This window comes from Saccopteryx bilineata, chromosome 1 (genome assembly GCF_036850765.1).
Source record: "Saccopteryx bilineata isolate mSacBil1 chromosome 1, mSacBil1_pri_phased_curated, whole genome shotgun sequence".
In the NCBI taxonomy this organism is placed as follows: Eukaryota; Metazoa; Chordata; class Mammalia; order Chiroptera; family Emballonuridae; genus Saccopteryx; species Saccopteryx bilineata.
Genome location: NC_089490.1, coordinates 36,855,398 through 36,883,056, shown reverse-complemented (window position 1 = coordinate 36,883,056; position 27,659 = coordinate 36,855,398). Strand labels below are relative to the sequence as shown.

At 38.6% G+C, this 27,659-nt stretch overlaps 1 protein-coding gene across 2 annotated transcripts; it reads left to right on the top strand.

The window, feature by feature from the left end:
* LGSN (lengsin, lens protein with glutamine synthetase domain) lies at nucleotides 1–27,559 on the top strand. 2 transcript variants are annotated; one of them, XM_066253027.1, is made up of 6 exons: nucleotides 1–87; nucleotides 6,145–6,214; nucleotides 7,193–7,319; nucleotides 8,476–8,673; nucleotides 16,662–16,828; nucleotides 23,108–27,559. In XM_066253027.1, the coding sequence occupies exons 1-6, from the start codon at nucleotides 65–67 to the stop codon at nucleotides 24,305–24,307; spliced, it is 1,785 nt and encodes a 594-aa protein (XP_066109124.1). In that variant the 5' UTR covers nucleotides 1–64; the 3' UTR covers nucleotides 24,308–27,559. The 2 variants fall into 2 exon arrangements, with proteins under 2 accessions (XP_066109124.1, XP_066109131.1); XM_066253034.1 differs by lacking the exon at nucleotides 6,145–6,214.
* Nucleotides 27,560–27,659: the final 100 nt, after the last annotated feature.

Genomic DNA, 27,659 nt, shown 5'->3' with positions numbered 1-27,659 from the left:
ATGCTTTGGTTGGGGACATTGTGGTTTCCAAGGGCGACTTAAATAAAAAACTTTGAGATGAATAATGAAGGGGACCTTCTGCAGAAGGTATGATGTTAATAATTAAAGTGTTATTTACCAAAAGCCTGACAGCAAACTTTCTATTATTGTATATCAGCTATCTGAGTACCAGTATGAAAAAGGATGTAAAAGAGCAGCATGGTTATACTTGTTTTATGTCTGCTTTAGAGAAGTTGGTGTAGAAACCCTCTTCTCTACGGCATGTTGAGTTTATAAAATAGGATAAAAAGCTGACCTCAGCATTTGTATTAAGAAAGTTCACTTAGTTTTAATAATCATTTAGAATAACTTCATTAGGCACTAAGTTTCAGAAGCATAAGGGTGCTATAAAATTTTTATGCCTATCTTGATTGTTACTGACAGCACAATCATTTTTGTCAAAATGCTTGTCTCATTCTAATAAAAATGCTTGGAGGTTAAATGATTCAAGTTGAGAAGGAGGGGGGCAAAAAGAAAATGAATACTTTTCCTCCTACCTTGTAAGTTCTTCTAGCTGGGCTAATAATAAAATTAACAGATAAATTAACAGGATGATATCAGATTTTAATGCATGCACATGAGGAATTCACATAAGCATGAAAATTCCCAAACAGTGATGCAAAATGGGGCCTATGTGACATTTTGGACAAAGGAGAGAAAGTGGGGCGAAGGGGCACCAGATGAGGGGAGTGAGAATACGCCGGGACACACAGGGCAGGCAGGTTTTGCTGGCAGCTCAGAAACAACCGGATGGAGCGGGGACCTACCTAACAGGCCTCTGCCTGAAGAACCTCCTGTGTGTCATACTTAACTCAAATCAGGCTAAGAAGCACACCCTAAGATTCCCTTCCCGAAGCAGATTTCTCTGTCTGACTCTCTTGGGCAGGGAGAGGGGAAGGGTCAAAGTTCTTTCTGAGTCTTTTTTTTTTTTTTTTTTTCTTAACAAACAGCTTAAAATCAATATCTCGAAATGGCAGCTTCAGGGTGACAAAACTTTGGTCCCTTTCAAAATCCAATTTCAAATTATATTTGAAATGTTCAGTGTTTTAAAGTGACAGCCACTCATCTGCTCTAGAATATATTAAAGTACTCAGTTGTCAACATGTAGCATTTCTCATTAGTTTTTAATATGTATGTACCCAAGTTCTAATATGTATGTACCTAAGTTCTACCGTGGTTTTTCTGACAGATTATTCTGAATAGCTGAAATGTAGACTGGGAAGCATGCTGTGCTGAAGTCTCAGAGGGTGTGAGTGTTCTTTAGATGAAGTTAAGAAGATATAATGCAGGAAGCACACCTACTATGTGCAAGGCACAGTGGTAGACCAATGCATCGTGTTTGGAGTAGTGTCATATAGAAAACAGACCCGATCCTTACTCCTTCTTCTTTTAGTGGCAAAGACAGATGAACATCTGAGAAACAATGAGGTCACTGCTATGTATACCAGGTATAAGCAGTGTGTTCTTGGCTAGAGATAAATGAGGAAAATGGGTAATGTTACGTGAAGAGGGGACTCACTGGAGGGCACCTGTGACCTATCATTGTCAGAGACATCCCATGATGGACGTGTTTGTGTAACACAACCAGTTTATCTGAAAGTAAATCTGTAGCTGCAAATGATGGCTTACAGAAAGAAACCAATTAGTATGCTCATCATAAGCTTTTTGAAATTTTGATTTCTAATTATATTGGAGTAGGATTTGCTACTCCTGAGCTTGTGGTAGAACTGTGTTTTCTCCCCGACCTCTCACAATTTTAGCCAAGGATTCCAGATGACTCAGCTTTTGTGAAAACTCTTAAGAGGCACGCTGTCTTCAGACCAGTCTAGACCGATTTCATTACTCTGAGGAGAAAAGGAAAATCAATAATATGATTTTAAAGTACAGAATTTTCACAGAAAGAGACATACTCTTTCTTTTGGGAAAAAGTTCCTTAATAACTGAGATGGAACATTATATTTAATAGATGTAATAAAGGTGAACCTTGGTGTCCACTTGACCCAACTCTCCACTGAATAACCTCCTTTGTTCTCTCTCCAGTAGAGTCATAGTCTCAGGAAGAAAAAATACATTCCTTTTCTAGTTAACTAATGTCTGGAAAAGGACAAAGATTGTGTTCTATACCAGATACTCTGCTAACGTGAACAGCAGCAGCATGCGGTTAACTGCAAAAACACAGCAGCTAAACAAAGGCTCAATGCATTCAGAAGGGCAGCCTGTGTGTGTGAAGAAAATCCACTAGGATGATCACTTCCCCAAGCAGAACAAATTATTCAGCACAACCTCCAAGAAAGGCAGCAGTTATTAATCTTAGATTTGGTATTTCCCTAAAGAATATTTTCCTGAGATTCCCTATTCAAAGCAATGTCATGCATCCAGCTGAATTCTTCTTAGTGGTGAACAGAAAATAGATCAAAATCTCATTCTTATTTACAAAAGTAGACTTTATGAGTGTATGAGGTTGTGAAATTGAGGGAAATGACAACATATCATAATAATGAAAATCTATTTATCAAAAACCTCGTGTGTGGCACTGAGCTGGGTTATATGCCAGGCAAGTTGGGTAAGGTCTGTTCTCTGCCCTGTAGTTGCTTATGACTAATCCAGAAAACACCCGCACAGGCAGACACAGAGAGCCTATGCTTCCACAATGCAGGAGTAATGGATATCACCTGGGATGAAACCAGAGGTCCATCCCGCTCTGCAGCCTGTGTCTGTCTGTGTGTCAGGGCACTGATGCAGCTCTGTGGGAGGCTCTGGCTGAGCTTCCGAAGGCAGAACTCAAGGATAGAGAGGTACCTTCCCTGATGTATCCTGTTTTCCTTACTCTATTCTCTGTGCAACTCTATAAATATTTCCTGATTCTATTTTTATATTTTAAATGTGTTTTGTCTCTTAGAATTCAAAGTTTTATTTTCAGATTTCAAGATTTTAAGTTCATTTTATATTAATTGTTATTTACCTCGAACCTACTTTTTTCTAGTTCAAGTACCTCTTTTGATGTTAGAAATAGGTTTGTGTTTCACACGTTATGGTTAAGAGCCCACTCACTGAAACCAGAATGTCTGTGTAATATTGCAGGCTAACCAGTAATATCTTCGCTAAGTTTTCATTTTTACAGCCTTAAAGAGTTTTGTAGTTTTTTCTTTGCACAGTAGAACTTTATTTAGCTTTTGATATATTGATAATAATTATATGTGGTATGCATTTATATAAATAAATACATGTCTAGCAATTTATAGCCCATTAAAGCTTTCTTAATGTATAGTGACTAGAACTCTATTTCTTATTCTAGTTCTGAGGCATATTATATTTTTAATAGATATAATTCCCTGGCTTGAGCAAGGGGTCACTGGCTCAACTGGAGCACCCCCACATCAAGACACATATGAGAAAGTAATCAGTGAACAACTAATGTGTTGCAATGAAGAATTGATATTTTTCATCTGTCTCCCTTCCTTTCTGTTCCTATCTGTCCTGCTCTCTGTCTCTCTTGCTAAGAAAAAAGAAAAAAAAAAGATACAATGCCCTCTCCCATCATATTCAAAATATTATTATTATTATTATTATTATTTTTTTTTTTCATTTTTCTGAAGCTGGAAACAGGGAGAGACAGTCAGACAGACTCCCGCATGCGCCCGACCGGGACCCACCCGGCACGCCCACTATGGGGCGACGCTCTGCCCACCAGGGGGCGATGCTCTGCCCCTCCGGGGCGTCGCCATGTTGCGACCAGAGCTACTCTAGCGCCTGAGGCAGCGGCCACGGAGCCATCCCCAGCGCCTGGCCATCTTTGCTCCAATGGAGCCTTGGCTGCGGGAGGGGAAGAGAGAGACAGAGAGGAAAGCGCGGCGGAGGGGTGGAGAAGCAAATGGGCGCTTCTCCTGTGTGCCCTGGCCGGGAATCGAACCCGGGTCCTCCGCACGCTAGGCCGACGCTCTACCGCTGAGCCAACCAGCCAGGGCAAAATATTTTTAATGAGGCCCAGTCTGTTTTATCTGCAGCAGTCCATTAGTTCATATCTCCACTGACAGTGTTACAATATTTTTGGATCTCATTTCACACCATATTACAAGAACCCATTCTAATAAATATATATTATTTACTATATGTGTATTTAAAATTTTTATACTGTTTTAACCAATGTCAGACCAGTAAATTCAATAAAAATTAAAAAAGAAAAAAATTTCTGCAAATCTTTCTTACTTTAGAAGCATATTTGTTGCTTTTCTGCCCATCCACAAAGCTTCCAAAAATTACTTTGATATTCTTTACAAAGATAAGCGTATTTTCAGGTGCAAAATATGAATTTCTCTGGAAAATATGAAGATTTCTTTTTTAGTTCACTTATGAAAAGGCTAAATAAGACCAGTACTAACACCAGCTTAGGGAATTGGCCAAACCTTTTTCTTCTTCTATTATTTTACCTTCCTTTGTTATTTAGCTTCATCTTCTAAAAATAACACACGCTATACCTTTGGAATATCATTTTCCCCCTCCTCTGAAACTACCAGTTAGGCACATTTCCTCATACAGAATGTTCTGTGGCAGATTTTTCACTGCCTTATCCCCGGAGGGGAGATTTGCTCTGGGCTTGGTGCTACTGTTGTGTATTTTGTGGTCTTGCTGGGATGGAGGTGAGATCTCGGGCTCTTTACATGCAGGGCAGCCACATCTTTTACCCCGTGAAGCTTCCTTTGCACAGAGGATCTTTAAAATAATAGTTTCCCATTAAGTCTTGGGTTGATGTGGATATATAGGTAGAATGGGGTTCCTCCCAATCTGCCAACTTGGATCTAGGTTATCGTACTGTATAAGTGGTGAGCATCTCAGGTGGTACAACTGGAAACTATCGGGGATGCCTGACATTTAGCTATCAACCCCTCCACAAACGTGCTTGAGGATGAGAAGCATGACATTTTTCCAAATAGCCCAAGCCATTTTTAGCTCATTGTATTATGTAAATTCTGATTCTGTGTAACTTTCAAGAAATTGATCTGTGTTTTCCTTCTGTGCTTAGTTTCACCTCAAAGGACAGAGATGCTACTGAACGCTAAATTAAAATGTAAAGTTAAGGCCCTGGCCGGTTGGCTCAGTGGTAGAGCGTCGGCCTGGCGTGCAGGAGTCCAGGGTTCGATTCCCGGCCAGGGCACACAGGAGAAGCGCCCATCTGCTTCTCCACCCCTCCCCCTCTCCTTCCTTTCTGTTTCTTTCTTCCCCTCCTGCAGCCAAGGCTCCATTGGAGCAAAGATGGCCCCGGGCGCTGGGGATGGCTCCTTAGCCTCTGCCCCAGGCGCTAGAATGGCTCTGGATGCAACAGAGCGACACCCCAGATGGGCAGAGCATCGCCCCCTGGTGGGCATGCCAGGTGGATCCTGGTTGGGCGCATGTGGGAGTCTGTCTGACTGCCTCCCCATTTCCAACTTCAGAAAAATACAAAAATAAATAAATAAAAATAAAATGTAAAGTTAAAAAGAAATAAAAATTTGGATTTCCTGCTGCTTTTTATATAAAACTGTTCAGCATTTATTTTTTTAAATTTTATTTATTCATTTTTATAGAGAGAGGTGAGAGCAAGAGAGAGAGAGAAAAAAGGGGAGGAGCAGGAAGCATTAACTCCCATATGTGCCTTGACTAGGGTTTCAAACTGGCGACCTCAGTGTTTCAGGTTGACGCTTTATCCAATGCACCACCACAGGTCAGGCAAAATATAATTTTTCCAAAGGGCCAAACTAGAACAAATGTTAGTCTGATCAGTTTTATTTGATATTTATATACCTCGCCAAATACTTTATTTTCCAAACAAGATTTCTTAAAAAAATACATTTATAAAAATATTTACCAAATGTGCATTTCTAGCAATGCCATTTTAGAAATGGTAAATATGTATAATAGGCTAATATATTACTATCAAAATTCTAACAGAAGTGTACTGGGGAAATTTACACAAATATTTAAGTAAAATCATAAACTACTAAAAAAAAACCATCTCACAATAAGTATCATATGATCCAAGTATAAAATTATCCTGAGTGAAGAAGATCACAGTATTCTAAGAAGTGAAACTTTAAAATAACAAAAAATGAAACGTTTTTCCTCTTTCAGTCTTCAGAAGTTGAATCGGTGTTTATTGACAAATGGGTACCACTGTGCCCCGAGAAAACGCTCCGGTCAGGTATTTATATAACTTGCTCCCAGATACGGAACTTCTCAGGGTCTGCTCTTCGAAAAGACAATAATAGCTCAAAACATTTTAGAATATAGTTTCTGACCCTGATGCTGCCACTTTCCTTTCCCCTCAAACCACAATGAGAAGTCTGTTAAAAAACATTAAAAATGCCAGTGTCAGTTTTATAAAAATTAAAAAAAAAAAAAATTTTTAGTGTTGGCTTTTGTGTCCTGGGAAGTCAGGGGTGGTTCTGAGCACTGCTCTGGCCAAATCCCTGGGGTTCCTCACCCCCAGCCCCGCCTCAGTGCCCAGCTCCCTGCTGGAGATACATAGCCCTTGGCAATTCTGTCAAGAGAGCTGTCAGCGATTGTGACTAGAGTGGAGAAAGTTTGGTTATTTTGTTTAAAATGGTTGTTCCTTACATATCTTGCACTGTAAAACAGTTTGAGTATGACATTTGTTTTACACATGTAAGACAGAGTCACAAATAGCATTTTAGGAAGTGCTTTTCTCAAGTAAATATTGATGCAGTAAGTTTGAGGTAAGGAAAAAGAGAGTCAAGAATCTAATTCTCAGGTCCTCTGGTCAGACATTAGCAATCCCAAAAAAGAAATCATAAAAAGAAGACTTTGCCGTTGAAATGCATTTGGTTAAATTATTTAGCAATAAATAATATAAACTACCACAGAGTATAAAATAAGGATAGAAATCTTGACTAAATGGACAAAATCTTAATTCATTTCTTGAGACTATCTGTATCACATGTGAAAGGCGACACAGAATATCTAGCCTGTCAACAGAATATTGAGCTTTGTAAGTCTGAATTATTCAAGTGGATATGGGAATGACAAAATTTACTCGTTATAAAAGTCTCCTACCTCATTTTAAATTTTAGCTGTTCAATCACCATACTTTCTTGCCAACCAAATTTAGTTGTGTGCATGACCTGAGGTTATTTGAGGTTTTGTTTATTAACTCTTACAGGATGCAAGAGATGACGGTAATGAGACCGAGGGCAGCAGAACGAGTAAATTAAGGACAAGAAAGAAAGTCACTAAATTACATATTTCTTCCACGGAAATAGGAGAAATGGATATATCCAACTCAAAAGGTATGTTGTACAACTGTTTGGCAAGCTTAGCTGGTAGAGTGTGAGACTCTTTTTTTAATTTAAAATTTTTTTTTTAATTTTTCTGAAGCTGGAAACGGGGAGGCAGTCAGACAGACTCCCGCATGCGCCCGACCGGGATCCACCTGGCATGCCCACCAGGGGGCGATGCTCTGCCCATCTGGGGCATCGCTCTGCTGCAATCAGAGCCATTCTAGCGCCTGAGGCAGAGGCCATGGAGCCATCCTCAGCGCCCGGGCCATCTTTGCTCCAATGGCGCCTTGGCTACGGGAGGGGAAGAGAGAGACAGAGAGGAAGAAGAGGGGGAAGGGTGGAGAAGAAGATGGGTGCTTCTCCTGTGTGCCCTGGCCGGGAATCGAACCTGGGACTTCCGCATGCCAGGCCAATGCTCTACCACTGAGCCAACCGGCCAAGGCCTTTTGCTACTATTATCTCTCAAGAATATGTCTTCAATAACAATCTCTACTTGGTCCATCCTTTGATAATAAATTTGCTTTTCTTCTATGGAAGCAGCAAAAAACAAAGAAATATAAATTTGATTCTACATAGGCAACATAAAGGATGGCAAATATAGGCTTACAATGTAAATATATGAAAACAGTCAACCAAAATTCAGAATGTAAAGGGGGTAGAATATGAAAAAAAGAGACAATATAACAGAAGAAGTGCATAGGTAAGAAGGGAAGCATGTATCTGTTCTGAAAATGAGTATAAAGATCACTACTGTGGATTTGGGGGACCACAGGAAAGACGTGGAGCAAGTGTTCCAGCCGCGTGTTGAAATGCCAGCCAGACTCTCGTGGATCTGAAACAGTGCAGAAACGAGGATTTAATTGGACAACAGACTCAATTCTAGGGGCAGTAGTGTTTCTCAAGGCAGGTCAGTAGAAGTGGCCAGTGCATGACAACAAAAAAGAGCAGTCAGTATTTTTATGAACTTTTTTTTATTGCTTTTAAATTCTCTAGAAGACAATGCATCTTTGATGTCCTACAACTGGGGGTACCACACCCTCTGTCTCTTATTGGTATGTTACTGCCTAGGAATAAATTATTTTCTCAAGCATTTCTTTCCGTATTGTATTGAATGACACTTGAAAATAATGTCAACAAGCCTTAACATTTTTGTTTTTTTCTACAGAAAAGATAAAAAAACAAATGGTGAGCCACAAATTGGGGGATATGAGCAAACTGGTTGTGGGACCAGGCTCTGCTGAATCTCATTCGCCACAAGATGACAAGGACTTCCAGGATAAGACAACAGTGTTAAAACCTTCGCCCCTTGAAACATCAGCCAGTGCTCCTGGTGGTGAATTTAACCCAGACTCCAGCTATACTGGTAAGGACTCTAGGACAAGCTGATACGTGGTTCTAGCCACTAATCCCAAATTTGTATTTGAATTAGAGATAATGTGATGTTGGTTGAGGAATGCTGGCCTGAGAGTCAGAGCACTTGAAAGAATTTTTATAGCTATCCTTTATAAAGGGCTTTCCAGTTTTCTTTACCCACCAGGATGCTCATTTGGAAAATGGAGAAGTTGTTAATGGATGCTCTCTCAAGTATTGTCTAAAGGTGAAATTCTATTATTCTAAATTTCTGGCTTATTAATAGTGATGTGGCTATTCTGCACTTTGAGCGTATTGATAAAAAAATCTCTGAGAAACTAGTTAGAAAGAGGTATTTTTTCCCCATGAGAAAATCCATAATGAAAAGGTTGAACAAACAAGGTTTGGAAAGTCAAAGATATAGCAGAGCACGTCGTTAGAGGGAGAGTGACCCGAGGCAATGCTTACTTCTGACACTAATGACCTGCACGGGAGTTCCCCAGATTAATCTCAGTTTTGATAATTCACTATAAGGACTCACAGAACTCACTGAAAGTGATTATATTCAAAATTGTGGTTGATTATAATGAAAAATTTTCAGATTAAAATCAGCCAAGGGAAGTGATTCCTGGGGGCGGGGGCAGTCCAGGAAGGTTTTAATCAGGGCATTTCCACTTGCCTTCTCTCCGGGGAGTCACGAGCAACATTATTCTCTTGGCAATAATGTGTGATAATATGCACAGAGTAGTGTAACCAGGGTAGCTCACCTGAGTCTTGGGGTCCTGAATTTTCATTGAGGGTCCACAGACAACTGGCCATGTGACTGATTTCAGTCTCCAGACCTTCTGGGGATCAAGTTGATACCACATGACTTACTAATAGATGACACTGGTAGACTTTCTAGTGTGGCCAGAAGCCCCAGGTAAACAAAGATACTCTTGTCAGGCAGGAAATTCCAAGAGCTTAGAGATGACCTCCCAGGGACCAAGGGTAAAGGCCAGTGCTCTCCTTGAGCAAGGTGAAATTTTTTACTACACATGAGGCTTAAGGAAGAAGCAGAGCCTGGGAATGAACACTATCAGGACTCTTAACAAATTACCGCAAACTTAGCATCTTGAAGGAACGCAGTTCATTATTTCATACTTCTGTATGGCAGAAATCTGGGTTGGCTCAGCTGGTTTCTCTTTCTGAGGTTTCACAAAGTCAAAATCAGAGTGTTGTACCTTTGGGTCCTCATCTGGAGACTCCAGGGAACTATCCACTTTCAGTTCATTCAGATTGTTGAGAGAATCCAACTCCTTAAAGTTATTGGACTGAGGTTCCTAGTTCCTCACTGGCTGTCAACTGGCGTGACCCTTACCTCCGAGAATACTCTCTCTGGTTCTATATCTCAGAGCACCAATGCCTCAAATTCTTGTCATGTTTAGAATCTCTCTGAATTCCCCTTCTTCCACACTTTTTTTCTACCTATAGTGGAAGACAGCTCTATGCCTTTAAGGGCCCACCTGATAATCCATAACAATATTCCTGTTTTAAGGTTTGTATATAACCTAGCAACATCTGTAAAGTCCCTTTTTGCCCTGAAGTTTGACACAATCTACAGGTTCCAGGGCCTAGAGTGTGAAAATCTTTGGGAGGCCATTCTGCCTATTATACCATCTCTCATCTCTGCATTTCTCTGTGCTTTTGGTTTCATGAATTTCTTTATAAAGAGCATAAGCACTGGCAACCCCTAAGCATCAGGGGTTATTAACACAAATGCCATAGGGCCCAGGCAAATAATACAAATGAGTGTGGTGGACCAGTCTAAGAAAGTAGGGAGTGGTGCTGGCTGTGAGAAACTAGAGAAGAGGTCGACAATCCCTAGCCCAAGGACAAATTCAGCTTATGGGTTGGGTTTTGTAAACAATATTTGTGTATTGTCTACAACTGCTTTTATGCTACAATGGCATAGTGGAATAGTTGCAACAGAGACCATATGGCCTGAAGAGCTGCAAATATTTGCTATTTGGCCCTTTACAAAAATGTTTGCCAGCTCATGAATTAGAGGATGCATGCCCCATTCCAGGCTACCTCAGAGCTGCAGCCAAAGGCTGCTATACAGAAATACCCACCTGATGTTTCAATTCTAGCTTTTTCAAGCGAAGTTTGAGCTCAAGATTTTCATATGAAATTTTCTGATGTTTAAGTGTCTTAACTCATTCAAAAACTCTTTCAAAGATAAGGAAGGCTAATAAGAAAACATCTGCTGGCCATATTGGCTCTTCCACTGTTTGTACCTTCAGCCAAAAAAGAGAGATGAAATTTACCATTTCTTAGTCTCAAGTAAAAAACTTGTGTCATGAGCTATCTTTGCAAATCAACTACGAGCTTGGGTACCATTATGGACTCAACTTACTTCACTCAGAAGCTCTCTCTCTGGCCCTGGGTTAGATTAAGTATTTTTAAGGCCCTAAGTACTAAAAAGTTTATAATCCTAAACAAACCACCTTCACTTGTATTTTAAATACATAAATTAAAAATAAATATAAAAATCAACCCCAGCCTAACCAGGTGGTGGTGCAATGGATAGAGGGTCAGACTGGGACTCAGGTTCAAAACCTGGAGGTTGCTGGCTTGAGCATGGGCTCACCAGCTTGAACACGGGGTCGCTGGCTTGAGTGCGGGGTCATAGATATGACCACAGGTGGCTGGTTTAAGCCTAAAAGTCATTGGCTTGAAGCCCAAGGTTGCTGGCTTAAGCCCAAAGGTCACTGGCTTGAGCAAGGGGTTACTCGTTCTGCTGTAGCAGTCCAGGCACATATGAGAAAGCAATCAATAAACAACTAAGGTGCTGCAAGGAAGAATTGATGCTTCTTATCTCGTTCCCTCTGTCTGTACCTACCTTTCCTTCTCTCTGTCTCTCTGTCTCTGTCACACACACACACACACACACACACACACACAAAAGAAAAAAAATCAACCCCCAAAATAGTGCAAGGAATTTCAACATAATATTTTCTTCTCTGTGATAATTACTCTGAATTAAAAAAATTTTTTATATGATATATTATAAAGTGGGTTATTTATATATATTATAAAGTGGGTTATATATTATCAAGCTCTATCATATATAATATGTATATATATTACCCCCCCCCCCCAAAAAAAAAGGAAAGCTTCTCCCTTCCACCCACATTTCCACATTTTATTGTTCTGTCCCTGCTTTGCACTAGGTTATTCCGCCACATGGGCTTTCTAAGACTTCCGGGCTAACACAGTGGTTGGGCGGTGGTGGCGTGGGGGGCGGGGGGGAGTACATTTGCACTGGCGCGTGCTCTCCTGAGCGCAGTGTGGATGAAGACGAGCAGGCCATGGGGAGAGGAACTTGGCAGACTTTCCCTAGCATTTCATAAGCTCAGTGACTACAGGCCGTACTCTCAGATGCACTTTTCCCTTTTTGAATTGATATTTTGGAAAGCCAGAATGCCTAATTAATCTGCCTTTTATTAGTGACCGTGGCTTGCTCTCTACAACTGAACTGTGCCCTCATTGTCACTGAACACAAGCAACATTTCCCCTTCTAGTTGCTATAGAGCTTGGAGAATTTTTGTTTTTTTGTACATATTTTCTGACACCCCTCCACGAGCCCCCAAACACTCAGCAGTAAAACTTCCTCTATAAAAGCACATTAATTTAATTTATTAGTCCTTTGAGGGGATGGAAAAGGAGAACACCTCCCAGAAACCACACTGTAACGAAAACAAATGAGACCCTGAACTGGCAATTATCTGCCTGCTATTCATCATGGGCATCTGGGAAAGGCTGACCAAAAGGTTTAATTGTAACTAAAAAGGATGATTTATTTGAAGAAAATAAATTCAGACAATGATGCAGCAAGATTAGTTACTGCCTGGAAAATGAAATTGGATTGGATAAGATGCTCATATTTGGTGAAAGAATTGAACTGTTAAGTGAAGAATTGATACTTAGATGTCAAAATCTGATGTCAATTTTTGTTTGTTAATTAGACAAGGTCAAATCACATGTCACATATTAATTAGTTAATGAATTGACTCACACACCCACTTATGAAAACCCTTGAGTGCCTATGAGATGCCTGCACTGCCCCAGGTAGTAGGGATCGGCAGCGAGTGGAGCTCAGCCCCTGCTCCCTCGGAGCTGACATGCAGGTGGGGAAAGACAGACAGTAACCTGTGCTTATACAATATGGCGGGCGGCGATGAGGACTCTGAAGGGAACGAGAACAAGATGATTTATTGTTATGGTAGTCCGTGTCTCTCCCAAAAGTTATATGTTGATGCCTAAACCCCTAGCAACTCATAATGTGACTGTATTTAAAGATGGGATTTTAAAAGAGGTAACTGCTGTTGAATGAGTTGTTAGGGTGGTCTCTAAGTCCAATATGACTAGTGTTCTTATAAGAAGAAGAGATTAGGACACACACACACATAAAGGAAAGACCATGTAAAGAAGACAGACATGTGTTAATCAAGGAGAGAGGCTCTCAAGAAAAACTGACCCTCCTGACATCTTGATTTGGACCTTTACCCTCTAAAATGACAAGAAAATAAATTTCTTTTTTTGAACTAAAAAAAATTTTTTTTAGAGTCGATTTGTCATTTTATTAATGGCCAATTGAAGTGGTCTCATAGTTCATCTCTTGGGTTATAGGGAAATACAGCTGGGAAATATGAATCTACAGGGTCTCAGAGAAGTACATTTTGCAAGATAGCCCCAAACATATTTCTGTCCTTGGTCAATTTACTTCAAGCCTGTCAGTTCCTTCTCCTGTAAAATAAAGGCCATATGCCCAAGAGCATCTCAGGAATTCAAGCAGGACAGGATCTGAAGTCTCCATATCCCTCAGTTTACAATGACTGCCAGGGAGATACTAATAAGCATAGGACTGGTCATCTTATGGCAACACATGACTTCACTTCTCCTTTTTTTTTTTTTTTTCAAGATGGTAACCTTAGCATATTATTATTTTCTTAATTTAGAAAGTGAGGTGACATCTATCAATCAGAGTATATAGGTTCCAGGTAAACATTTCTATAGCATTTGGACTGTAGATTGCGTTGTGTGCCCATCACCCAAAGTCAAATCATTTTCCTTCACTGTATATTTGTCCCTCTCTACTTCCTTCTTCCTGGAAGAAAATAAATTTCTGTTAAAGCTTCCTGGTCCGTGGTATGTTACGGCAGCCTTAGCAAACTAATGCATATGCTCAGTCTAGCCATAGTGCAACTTGGTAATCTTAAACGGAATCAGTAGTTGGACCTGTCCACATTGTGATCAAATCTCACAAATGAATATTCCAGGTGATTATGTTTTATTCATTTTTTTCAGCACTTTTCACCATGGTAACAATCTCAGCTTTGTACTCAATGGCATATTTATTGTCTATACATTATTCAATATTATAAAGCATTATTAGGGCAGGGATTTTTCTGCTGCTTCCTAAACTATGTCCAATATAAATAGTAGTGGTAAGTTAAAAAAAATTATCTTGAGTAGATCAACGTTTTTCTTATTTTAAAATAATGCATATTTATTGTAGAAACTTTAAAAAATACAGATAAGACAAAGAACTGATAGGATTATCTGTGATCATATTACTGGTGAGCCGATAAAATGCCCTTACTCCTTTATTAGGAGATGCAGTCTGATTTTTTTTTGTAGCTTAAATATTTATATTTTATATCATTTCTTATGATGTTTAGAATACTGATTATCTGAAAATTTGCATTATTTAAAATGCCTACAAATTTTATTTTCTTTAAGGAGAATTATTTAACTTGGGTAGGATACCCAATACTTCAGAATCATTTGGGAGCACAGCAGCTGCTAATTTAGCATGAAATACTGTAATTGCTACAGCTTAATTGTTTGTGTTAAATGGAAGGTAGTTATAAACCCTCAGGAGTCTCAGAGTAGCCTAATGTATCAGGGACAGGACATTATCTCTACTATATTTGCATAGATGGCATCAGTAACTTGTTTCCCTCATGCTTCATGTACTTAAAATCTATTTAATCTATGTTTTTAGACTGTCAATCTTTATGCTTATTTTTAAAGCCTAATTACATCTCAAAAATGGATACTCAGGTATCACTTTAAAATTATAGTTGCTCAATGTCAGTGATGTGACAGATTGATGGGTACACAATTCAGGTATGATCATAGTATCATTACTAGACTTAGAGTAACTGTGCTCACTTCATGAATTTAAGAAGCACTTATATGGTGTTTTTGTCTCCCAGAAACTGTTAAATGCCTTGGTTAATTGTCATAACAAGCCTATAGATATATACCATATTTTTCGCTCCATAAGACACACTTTTTTTCCCCGAAGTGGAGGTGGAAATGCCCGTGCATCCTATGGAGCAAATGTTCATTTTATTAGCTGCTGTGGGTTCTGGAACAACTAGGAGAATTTGAACATTAAAGTCTCTTCTCATTTGTTAAAAACAGTGCTAATGGTTGTTAATACTGCTGTTGAGTTTACATTGTTGAAATATTATTGTGGTATATTTTATTAAATATTTTAACACATCATTTGGTTCAGAATATTTTTTTCTTATTTTCCTCCTTAAACCCTAGGTGCATCTTATGGTCAGGTGTGTGTTATGGAGCGAAAAATACGGCAGTATCCACGAAAACCCTGAGGCACAGAGAGAATAAGAGAGTTTCTGGGTCAAAGGCAGGGTTTGGAGGAAGGTGGATGGGCGCCAATATTTGTGCAGAATCCCTACAGTCTGCTGCCTCCCCTAAAGGTTCAGACAGTAGCTAACTTTTGTGGTGGGGACAGGCAGCCCCTGGGTTACGAACAAGATAGGTTCTGTAGGTTTGCTCTTAAGTTGAATTTGTATGTGAGTTGGAACAGATAATTTACCTATTAAATGCACCTTAGACAGCTGTTTGTCTTAATATGGTATTTAGTTTTACCTTTCTGTGCGTATGAATACTTAAACATTTTCAAACCCATACAACCTATCTCCTTTATAATCCGGGGACTGCCTGTACTATGTGCCGGGCCCTTCTATATGCTTTAGATATATTCAGTCATTTCATGATGATGAGCCACCCACTGGAAATCAAAGTTTCAGATTCTAGTTTTAACTTTGGCAATGAGCTGAGAGTGTGATTTAGGAAACTTCATCGTACCTCTCTGGGACTCGCGCTAATGAGTTGATTGGGTTAGGTGCTTTACCTCCCAGTTCTCTTCTAATTCTAAAGTTTTAGAATTTGAAGACTACCTTAAAAGTCTTGAAAAGATTTTTTTTATTACTCCTAATTTTAGAGTAATTATTGATGTATGGGGACTTCTATAGCCCTTTCAACTTTTGTTTTCTTATTGCTCTAGGTTTCTAATTTTAAAATTGAGTACTTAGTGTAGCTTTTTCATCTCCTACACTCTCATTTTTGAAAACTACTCATGTTTGCTTATTTATGCAAGTTTTATACAGTTTTAAATTTGACAGAAAGATGCAGATGCCTTAGATTCAGAGGACAGTTTAGAGATTAAAAGCCCTTTTGGCAAACAGAACAAAATATAAAGTCATACAGGTACAGTACTTTTAATTTAGGTATTACCAGTTAGTTCAAGAAGCTCAAAGTGTTTTTAGTGGTAGTCATCTATATACAGATTTACGTGGTGCCAAAGCTGTCTAATTATGCAAATATATTTTAATTTCCATAAGTAAAGGTATTTCAGTAAGCATTTACATATGGTGTTGCTATAAACTTATGCAAATAATGTTAACTTTTCACGTAGTCCCAAGTGATAAACAATCTCTGAAACTTTTTAGAGATAATGTTCTTGGGAATATGGTAAAGACAGAATAAGAAAGGTAAGATCTTTAACTCTAAACCAATGACATAAATATATGATGCTTTTGTTAATACATCAAGATGAATAATTCATTTCTCTCCAGTCCCCTTCTGCTTCTCATTTCACCATGATCTAATGCTTTAGCACCATTCTTTGCTTCACAGATAACGCCAGAGACAGCGCACAAATTCCGACGGTACCTCAACTCTCCTCTAGAATGAAGCACATTAAACAAGAGATGGCCAAAAATCACCTTCAGTTCGTGCGATTTGAAGCAACAGATCTCCATGGAGTGTCCAGGTCTAAGAGTATACCTGCACAATTCTTCCAAGTGAGTTTTGCAAGTAGAGTTACGACTGAATGTAATATTATGACCATTAGCAATCAGATGATCCTATTACTTTTTTTTAAATTGAATTTATTGGGATAACACTGGTTAACAAAATTATACAGGTTTCAGGTGCACGATTCTAGCACACATCTCTGTACTCTGTATTGCATACTCTTTGTCCATCACCATTTATCCCCTTCCAACCCCAGCAACCCCCGCAATCACCGCACTGTTGTCTGTGAGTTCTTTCTCTCATTTTTTGGTCCTTTTTTGTTCACTCCTTCCACTCCCTTCACCCAACCTGCACCCCCACCCCCCACCCCAATAGCCTGCTCTCTATCTATGAGTCTGTCTCTATTTTGCTTGTTAGTCATTTTGATCATTAGATTCTACATATGAGTGAAATCATATGGTACTTGTTTTTCTCTGATAGGCTTATTTCACTTAGCTAATACTCTTCAGTTCTATCCATTACAAAAGGGTAAGATTCTTTTTTATGGCTGAGTAGTGTTTCTTTGTGTGAATGTGCCACAGCTGTTTTATCCGTCTGCTCATCTATCTACTGGTGGACACTTGGGCTGCTTCCAAATGTTGGCTATTGTAAATAACAATGCAGTGAACATAGGGGTGCATTAACTCTTTTGAACTAGTGTTTTGGGTTTTGTTGGGTAAATTTCCAGAAGTGGAATCACTGAGTCATAAGGCAGTTTCATTTTTACGTTTTTGCAGTAACTTCATACTGCTTTCCGCAGTCGCTGCACTAATCTGCATTCTCACCAACAGTGCACACGGGTTTCCTTTTCTCCACACCTTTGCTGACACAGACACAGAATGATAGCCATTCTGACAAGTGTGAGGTGATATCTCACTGTGATTTTAATTTGCTTTCCTCTGGTGATTAGTGATGTTAAGCATCTTTTTATGTCTATTGGCCAGCTGTATGTCCTCTTTGGAGATATGTCTATTCAGGTCCTTTGCTCATTTTTTTAAATTAGATTGTTTGATTTTTTTGTTTTTGTTTTTTGAGTTGTGTAAATTCTTCATATATTTTGGATATTGCCTCCTTATCAGATGTATTGGCATATATGTTCTTTGATTCAGTGGGTAGTCTTTTCATTTTTGATGGTTTCCTTCGCTGTGCAAAAACTTCTTAGTTTGATGTAGTCTCATTTATTTTGTCTTTTGTTTTCCTTGCCTGAGGAGATAGACCAGAAAAAAAAAATTCTTGAGAAATGTCTGAGATTTTACTGCTTATTATTTCTTCTAGGATTTTACGGTTTCAAGTCTAATATTTAAGTCTTTAATCCATTTTGAGTTTATATTTGTGTATGGTATAAGAAGATGGTTTAGTTTCAGTTTTTTGCTCTTATTTTACTGTAATCTTTACAGCAAGTTTAGCTGAAAATCAATAATTTATTTTGTTTCTTCCCTTGTCCCTCTCCAAACACATTATTGCTGCCCAAGGAGCTCAACATATACTTCCAGCTTCCAAACAGCCATTTCTTTACCCAATAGAAATATAAAACTAATTAAGACTGATAATTTTAGTCCTTCTGCCTTGAATAATTTTCTTCTACAGAATTATCTTTTCTCTCTTACTGCAATTATGAATATTATATTTTGTTTGACATGAGAAAATTGCAACAGAAGACCCAAGAGCAAATATAAAAGGAAAAAAAAAAAATAATTGAATAGAAAGAATTTTCTCTTTAAAATAGCAATATTTTATTAAAGTATTCAAAATATTTTATTAAAGCATATCCCTTTTAGCTTCTAATTCTGAGAATAAAATACAGTGGTACCTTCAGATAAGAATTTAATTTGTTCTGTAACTGAGCTCGTAAGTCAGTCAACTCGTATATCAAACTGCCTATACTGGACCTGTGCGCCAATGCACCAACTAGCGGCAGCTTCCCGAATCACGACTTGTATCTTGGAATTTCGCTCAGATCTCGAACAAAAATATGGAGCGAGTTGCAGCTTGAATCTTAAAAATTCAAATGTTGGTCTGTTCGTATCTCAAACTCTATTATTGGATGATTTAGTGAATATTAAGTTCTCAAAAATAGTGACATCAAGAAACATTGTATCTTTGATATGTTCTGAGATTTAAAGATTTCTTTTCAGTTTATACCATGTGTTTATTTTAATGACAGATTTATTGTGCTATTGAAACATCATTTCTTAGGAAGAGACATAAGTCAGTATTATATACAAAAGTTAAGCATCTTCTACCTTTTTTTTAAAAAAATATTTTATTGTTATCACTTTAATATCAAATTGTAATTTTTTTCATTTGCTTTAAAAAAACCCTGGGCATCTTCAAAACACTTTAAAAAAATGCCAACAGATTCAAATTTGTTTCTTAAGAAATTCTTCAGATCAGCCTGCAGATATTGTGTCCTCTGGCAAGAACACATGTTGGTTAATTTAGATAATAAAATTTGAAATTTACTGTGGATAGGCCCAGAATCTAATTCATATGAATTTCTTTGAATCAATAAGAAAACATAACTGGCACTTCAGGCTCTTGCCAGAGACTCAATATTAAACTGTTTGCTATTCAGATTTTTGTCAAATTCTAATAATTTATTCCACTAATGGAATCTAAAACTATATATTTATAACCTTTCTCCAGTTCCTTAATGGAACTCTTTTATGAAAATGTGATTTAATATGCTCCCTACATTTGTTGAAGATTAATATAATTGATATACAGAGAAAATGTCTGCAATTCTATTTTTTAAAATGCTATTGAAAATATTTTTCATTATTTTGTTCATTGTACCACATATAAGAACACTTTTTATTTTTCTCAAGTTTAGATAGGGGAAAAGTTTGTTTATTATGAAAATTTTAATATACCGTAACTCATTATGCTTCATCTCAATTACTGTTTATTCTTAGCCCTAGTTTTTTAATACATTCATTACCCCTTTCATTACCTAGTTATTATTTTATTCTTATTTAATAATTATCTTGTATCTATATTTTTTTAACAAAACAATTTAAATTTATTTTGGAACTTGTGAAGGTATAAATAAGAATGAGTATTTATTTGCATCATGTATATTTGTAATCTAAGATTAAATCATTCATTTTGAGCCTGACCTGTGGTGGTGCAGTGGATAAAGCATAGACCTAAAATGCTGAGTTCGCTGGTTCAAAACCCTGGGCTTGCCTGGTCAAGGCACATATGGGAGTTGATGCTTCCTGCTCCTCCACCCTTTCTCTCTCTCTCTCTCTCTCTCTCTCTCTCTCTCTCTATATATATATATATATATATATATATATATATATAAATATATATAGATGGATTCTGTATAGGAAATTCATTACATAAAAAGTGGAGTCAGTGATTTGAATTTGAATTTGCCAATGGTTTAAAGAAAAGTTATTTTAATCTTTATAAAGTAATTTAAAAACTTTTTTTCTACTGTGGAAAATAGAGCATCAATTTGAAAATTATTTGTTTGACCATGAAAGGATACAACAGATAATTTAATCCATTGTCTTCATTTCTATAGATGAGGAGAATAAAGCCCAGGAAAGGTAAGGAAAGCTTTTTAAAAACAGTACAGGCAGTTAGTGGTCGAACTGGGACGCTGTCAGTGATTCCTTATTTCCATTTCCACGGCTCTTTTTACTGCACCTTCTGCCTCCAGCTGCACTCTTATATTTCCTTTTATTGTTAATCTGAGCTAAGTGTTCTTTCTCGTAAAATTGAGATATTGCGTTTTAAAAAACAAGCCATCTACTAAAACTGGAGGAAAAAAAACTTACAAAGTTGGAAAAGTCCAAATGGGGGACCTCTAATAACCATGGCATCCACTTTTCTGCAAGAACTCACCCCTGTGCCTGGCGCTGTGCTCAGTGACTTGCAAACAGTTCATTTCAACCTCACAACCAACTTATTTGTCTGTTCTCTCAAAGCATTGGTTTTTATTTAAATTATATGCAGATAATATAAGTTCTTTCTATCTTTGATCTAATCAAAACATGATATATTGCTGTGGAACTCATAAGTAAGTCTTTGGTTATTTCAAAAGGTGACCTTTTCTATGGCTCAAATTTCAGTTATTATAAAGATTTGAGTTATTCAGTACAAATTTTTATTGAGTTCTTGGTGATCTGTATCACAGTGTTTATATTAATAAACATAACTTAAGATAATTGTCACAAATAAGATCTAATTTACATATATTTATATTTATATGTTTTCCATTACTAATAAAGAGTAGTTTGCAATCAGAATGTTTTAAAAAAAAGAAAGAAAATGACAGTTAGAAAAGTGCTCAGAAAAACACAGATTAAATAACCTGAACTGTAAAGTGTGACTTTCTACTATTATTTAAATTCATAAAGAGTGAAATGGTAACAAGCTGTTCTCTATTTTTACAACCAAGTGAATGCAAACACAGATTTAAATCGCAAGAACTCTTGGAAGTCTCATGAATAAAATACATTACCCCTCATTTTAGATTCAGAACTACCACACAGATTTTCAAACTAAAAAATTGACAAGTTGGGGAAATAACATTATTTCCTACAGTGAAAGTTTGAAATGAAGGATTTCATACTAAAGTACTCTAAAATCCCACAATGTGCGTGTGTAAAGTTTATGTATACAAGTCCATGAGTTAGCTGAAAAATAAAACAGTCGATAGTGCTCACCTCACTCAACTTTATTACTGGTTAAAGCAGATTTGGACCAGCCAAGTCAAATGGCATATGAAAATATGTGTAGAGATGGTGGAAAGTGAAGGAGGCCGTAGCTCACAGTCAAAGGCAGAAGAATGGACTAGTAGATTTCGCCTGTTTGCACCAGCACCTCTTTGGTGGCTGTGCTCTTAGGATTTGGAGATAATATTAATAAAAGAAAAGATCTGGCTTGCAGAATGTCAGTATGTTTTATTAACCTCACAGTACTCACTAATATCATGGGGACCAAACTTTATAGTTTACTTTTTTTTTATCCATTAATGTAACCTTCAACACATGAAGCCTTGTTGATATTCCTATTACACATTTCTAGAAATTGTTTTTTGTGTCTGTTTCACTTTATAACCTCATCACTCTTCTTTTGTTTGGCGCATAGCAAAAGTTAAATTAATTACCAAATCCATTGAACCCAAGAGGCTTATGGTTAGAAAGTACCTTAGCAATCACCTAGTCTTTTGTTTGTCCAGCGGCTTACCTAACTTCACACAAAGAGTCAATAAAAAAGCTAGGATTAGAAGTCAGATGTGATGACCCCTCAGTTCGTGCTGACTTAAAGGCTACAACATTTTGGAAATGATAGCTGTGGAGATAAAGGTGTGTGGGGTTCTGTGAGACTGATAGGTAGCTCATTCTTAAGTGGGTTGTAAAAGGGGGTGAAGAGAGGACTGCAGCTGTCTGCAGATCTGGCTACTCCGATGCTAAGACGACTGTTCTGTGTGTCGCGGGACTGACTATTGTCAGCTATCTGAGATGGACTGAAAATTCTCTACTCTAGACCAGGAGTAGTCAACCTTTTTATACCTACCACCCACTTTTGTATCTCTGTTAGTAGTAAAATTTTCTAACCACCCATGGGTTCCACAGTAATGGTGATTTATAAAATAGAGAAGTAACTTTACTTTATAAAATTTATAAAGCAGAATTACAGCAAGTTAAAGCATATAATAATAATTACTTACCAAGTACTTTATGTAGGATTTTCACTAAGTTTGGCAGAATAAATCTTTACAAAACAACTTACTACAGTTAAATCTATCTTTTTATTTATACTTTGGTTGCTCCGCTACCGTCCACCATGAAAGCTGGAACGCCCACTAGTGGGTGGTAGGGACCAGGTTGACTACCACTGGTCTAGACTTTTGAGAGTCAGTTAACTATGGGGATTACAATAGAATAAGGCAAAAGAAAGCCTTATCTAATCTTTTAGGAACTATGCCACAAAGTAAAAAGTACTTTGAAAAGTACTTTTGGTTACAATCACTCAAATAATTCCATAACACTACCTTTGTCATTTTTCATAAAGACATTTTCTTTGTCATTATACTTTTTATTTATGACTACTATTTTCAGATTCAAGAGCATATAAAGCCTATACGGCTAAAAATATTGAGTTGTTTATGAAAGTACCTTTAGGCTTTACTTCAAAATATTGAAAATTAAGTTGCTGTTAACTAATAGATGTTAAATACATTTTTTCCCCTCTCATTAGCAGGCCCCATCCCCTCTGTTTATTTTCAAGTTTTGAAACCTAATTGCTCTATTCTTTAACTTCTCTAGGAAAAAGTGACCCATGGTGTTTTCATGCCCCGAGGTTATCTTGAATTGATGCCAAATCCAAAGGATAAGGAAGTGGATCACATCAGAGCAACGTGTTTTAACAGTGATATAGTCCTCATGCCAGAGCTGTCAACCTTTAGAGTTCTGCCATGGGCTGAGAGGACAGCGAGAGTGATATGTGACACCTTCACTGTGACCGGTGAGCCTCTATTGACTTCCCCAAGGTACATCGCCAAGAGCCAACTGAGCCAGCTTCAGGATGCTGGCTTTTCCCTGCTCTCTGCTTTCATCTACGATTTTTGCATTTTTGGTGTGCCTGAAATGATAGATTCAAAGACCATATCTTTTCCGGCTTCCACATTGCTAAATAATCACGACCAGCCCTTCATCCAGGAACTCGTTGATGGTTTGTATCACACTGGAGCCGGTGTCGAGAGCTTTTCCTCCTCTACCAGACCTGGTCAGATGGAGATCTGTTTTCTGCCTGAATTTGGCATCAGTTCGGCTGATAATGCATTTACTCTCAGAACAGGTGTCAAAGAGGTGGCCCGGAAATATAATTACATCACCAGCTTTTTCATTGAGACTGGATTCTGCAATTCAGGGATTTTGTGTCATAGTCTCTGGGATGTGGGAGGGAAGGAAAATCTGTTCGGCAGCAGTTCCGGCACCGAGCAGCTCACGATCACTGGGAAAAAATGGCTGGCCGGGCTCTTGAAGCACTCTGCTGCTCTCAGCTGCCTGATGGCTCCTGCTGTGAGCTGCCGAAAACGTTATTCCAAGGAGTGTAAAGACCAGAAGGAGAGTGTGCCTACCACGTGGGGCTATAATGATAACAGCTGTGCTTTCAATATCAAGTGTCATGGAGAGAAAGGCACCCGGATAGAAAATAAACTGGGCTCAGCAACTGCAAATCCTTACCTGGTGCTGGCCGCCACTATTGCAGCAGGTTTGGATGGACTTCAAAGTGGCGGTGGTGCCCTGGCAGGTCCAGATGACAGCACAGAGCTTTATCTATCAAAACCTTCTGAGATCCCTTTGAAACTGGAAGATGCCCTTGTGGCGCTGGAGGAAGATCAATGTCTGAGACAGGCTCTAGGGGAAACTTTTATTCGATATTTTGTTGCCATGAAGAAATATGAGCTGGAAAATGAAGAAACAGATGCTGAGAGAAATAAATTCTTAGAGTATTTTATTTAGAATGGATCTCATAACTATGTCTTTAGAGGCGTGACTTTTACTTAAGTAGCTGACCTACCAGAAAGAAACGATTGGACGTTTGTTATTAACAAGAAGATTACAAGTGCTTTTGCTTTTTTTTTTTTTTTTTTGGTCTCCGTGGAATATTTGACAGATGAAGTGGACAGCTGAGAGGATTCTGATAATAATAAAGTTGTGGTGATGCTGCAATATGCAAACTGACCGTGTCTCGTCAATTGGTCATCATTTCCTCTGTCTATGTTGACCTACATAGAAATATTTATAGTTTTTTTTTTCAGGCAATAAATCTAGTCATACAATAAAAAAGTCTTAAGAATTAGAAAGCAAAATTTATATCACTTTAAAAAAAGAAATAATTTTAATCATACAGAGAGGTTGTGACTGCCGGGGGGATGAACATACTTGCTAATATAATCTCACTAATCAAGACATACTGAGGATCTATTTTGCAAGCATTGTTGTGATGTTTCTAAATAAGTTAAATAAGTTTTGCAAAAATATGTCATGATGACAAGTCAGCAGAAGAGTCGCCATATGTTCCTCCCGTTTTTACACACTTCTTCATTGGCTCCCGAAAGGCCTGGGGACTGCCAGCCTACCATGCCCACAAGGAATAGAGTTCGGGCGAGGCACAGTGAGGTCAAATACTCACAATCTTCTTTAAAACAGTGCCTCATCTAGCAGCTCCGTACATGAAATACAGGTGGAATGGGGGTGTGTGTGGTGGGGGGGGGGCGTGTCAGCTCTGTGTGCTTTGCTCCCTTCTTAGAAACTAGAGATTTCAAAGATACCTCTGGTGCTTTGTGAAGTGTGAGAAGAAATACCTAGATAACTAAGGCTATGTCTGCTGCTTAAGTTTGTATTTAAATGACTGATTCTGATGCTCTCAGCGATTAGCATCTTGCCAGAGAATATGTGTTCCAGACCTTTGTTTGAATGAGATAATACTGTAACTATCACTCAGGTTGAGCTTCTTGTGGGAAGAAATCCGAAATCCACTTACTAGCAAATGCAAACCCTATTCTGCTGCTTAGGATCAAACAGGAGATTTTGTGTTCAATTAAAACTGACTGTGTTCTCAATTTAGATAGCAAACATACAAGCAGGGGATTAGAATTTGGCTCAGATTCTCTTACTCCAGTTTGTAGTACTGTAGTTCCTACTTATCTTTGGAATTATGTTCCAAGACCCCCCAGTGGGTGCCTGGAAATGAAGATAGCACTGAACCCCATATATGCTATGTTTTTTTCCTACACTTGCCTTTTCACTAAAAGGAAGCTCTTTACGCTTCTCTTTGGCATATCTGAATTGCCAATATCTCTACTCTTGTGCTTTTGGGCCATTATAAAGTGCAATAAGGGTGACGAACACTGTGATGTCGAGACAGTTGATCTAATAATCCACACGGCTACTGAGTGACTAAAGGGTGGTTATCACGACAGCATGGTCATGATGGACAAAGGGATGAATCATGTCCTGGGCAGTGTGGGATTTCATCACACTACTCAGAAGGGCATACAATTATTTTCCCCTTCTTTTCCAAGTGAGAGGAGGGGAGACAGAGAGACAGGCTCCTGTATGCACCCTGACTGGGATCTTCCGGGCAACCCCTGTCTGGGGCCAATGCTTGCAACCAAGCTATTTTTAGCAGCTGAGGTATAGGCTTCATGATGCCATCCTCAGTGCCCAGGTGATGTACTCGAATCAATTGAGCCATGGCTATGGGAGGGAAGGAAAGAGAGAGAGAGAGAGAGAGAGAGAGAGAGAGAGAGAGAGAGAGAGAATGGACAGGGAAAAGAGTGGAGAAGCATATTGCTTCTTCTGTGTGCCCTGACTGGGAATTGAAACTGGGATGTCTGCATGCTGGCTAATGCTCTACCACTGAGCCAACCAGCCAGGGCTGTACAATTTAAACTTATGAATTGTTTATTTTAATATTTTTGGACTGTAGCTGCCCTCGGATAGAAACCATGAAAATTGGAACTGCAAATGAGAGGGAACTCCTCAGGAGTTTAAATAGTGACAGTTGGTTGCTCTTCACTAATTGCTCCCCTCGCTTCTCCTTTGAGCAGAAATGTGTTTGCGTACATAAGAATAAGGTTCCTTGTGGGTTAAGAGGTAGAGAGAAAGGTAGTGTAAGGTGGTATAAGAAGGAAAGAAATCTTCCCTGAAACCTCCGAGAACGAGATCCCACCCATTCCATCAAGGCAGGGAGGGGAGGGAGGAACCCCATGGCAGCTTGCCAGTTGTCTGCCGATGTTCATTCTCTTCTGTCTTCTCAGTAATAACACATAAATATGTCATTTGGGAAAACACTATGAAAATAAAAATAAAAGCGACATTTTGTCCTGCTTGGTTGGTGCGGTTTGTTAGAGCGATGTCCCAGTATGCCAAGTTTGAGGGTTCAATGCCTGGTCAGGCAGGGCACATACAAGAATCAACCAATGAGTGCATTAAAAAGGGGAATAGCAAATTGGTATTTCTCTCTCTCTCTCTCTCTGCCTCCCCTCCCCCCCCAAATCAACTTAAATATAAAATAAAAGTGACATTTCTGAGCTTCCATCATGGCTGAGTATGGCCATGTCATTAGGTTCAGGCCAAAGTAGAGGAGCTGTATGGGAGCTCTGGGAAAACTCCTTAAAGGACAGATGCTCCGCGCTGGTCCTTTCCTCATCTTTCTGCCTTTACGCCTTCTGCTGTCTGGCCTCAGATAAGGTGTCTGGAGTAAGGCCCTTGGGAGTGGAGGCCACACAAGGCGGGGTAACAAGATGGCAGCTCTGCATTGTGCAGCAGAACTCAACCTGCCCACATTTAGACTTTTATCTGAGAGAGAAACAACCTTCTATCTCCTTTAAGGAACAGTGATTTTCAGTCTCTGTTACTTGAGACAACACTTACATTCTTTCTTGCGTGGGTTGAGTGTGACCATATGGGTATGTATGAATGATATGTCTGAGCGCACATGTGTGCGGGAAACTTGAGGGATTTGGGAATGAAAGAATAAGACATAAGAAGTGGAAGCCTACCGTCTCAATCTTTCCACTTCTACACAGGAGATTCGGAGTTAGAGGGATCTACACAAGCAAACAATTGTAACTGCCTCGCACCCTAACAGACCAGACCCGTTCATGGTCCATAAGCCTTTATGAAATATGTCTCATGCTTTGGCTTGGTTTTGTCACAATGGGTTAAAGATGTTATTTAAAAAAAATAAAAAAAGTCTGCTGATTACAGTGTTTGTAGCCTTTATTATTTCCCCCCTTATACAGGTTATTATTATTTAAAACGCATGACATTCAGGATGCCAGTTTGAGGGCACGATGGGCCTATT

Coding starts and splice junctions, on each gene's coding strand:
- LGSN (XM_066253027.1), top strand. CDS start 65: ATGAAGGGGACCTTCTGCAGAAG. Junction 88..6,144: donor AAGGGGACCTTCTGCAGAAG/GTATGATGTTAA, acceptor TTCCTCTTTCAG/TCTTCAGAAGTTGAATCGGT. Junction 6,215..7,192: donor CGAGAAAACGCTCCGGTCAG/GTATTTATATAA, acceptor TAACTCTTACAG/GATGCAAGAGATGACGGTAA.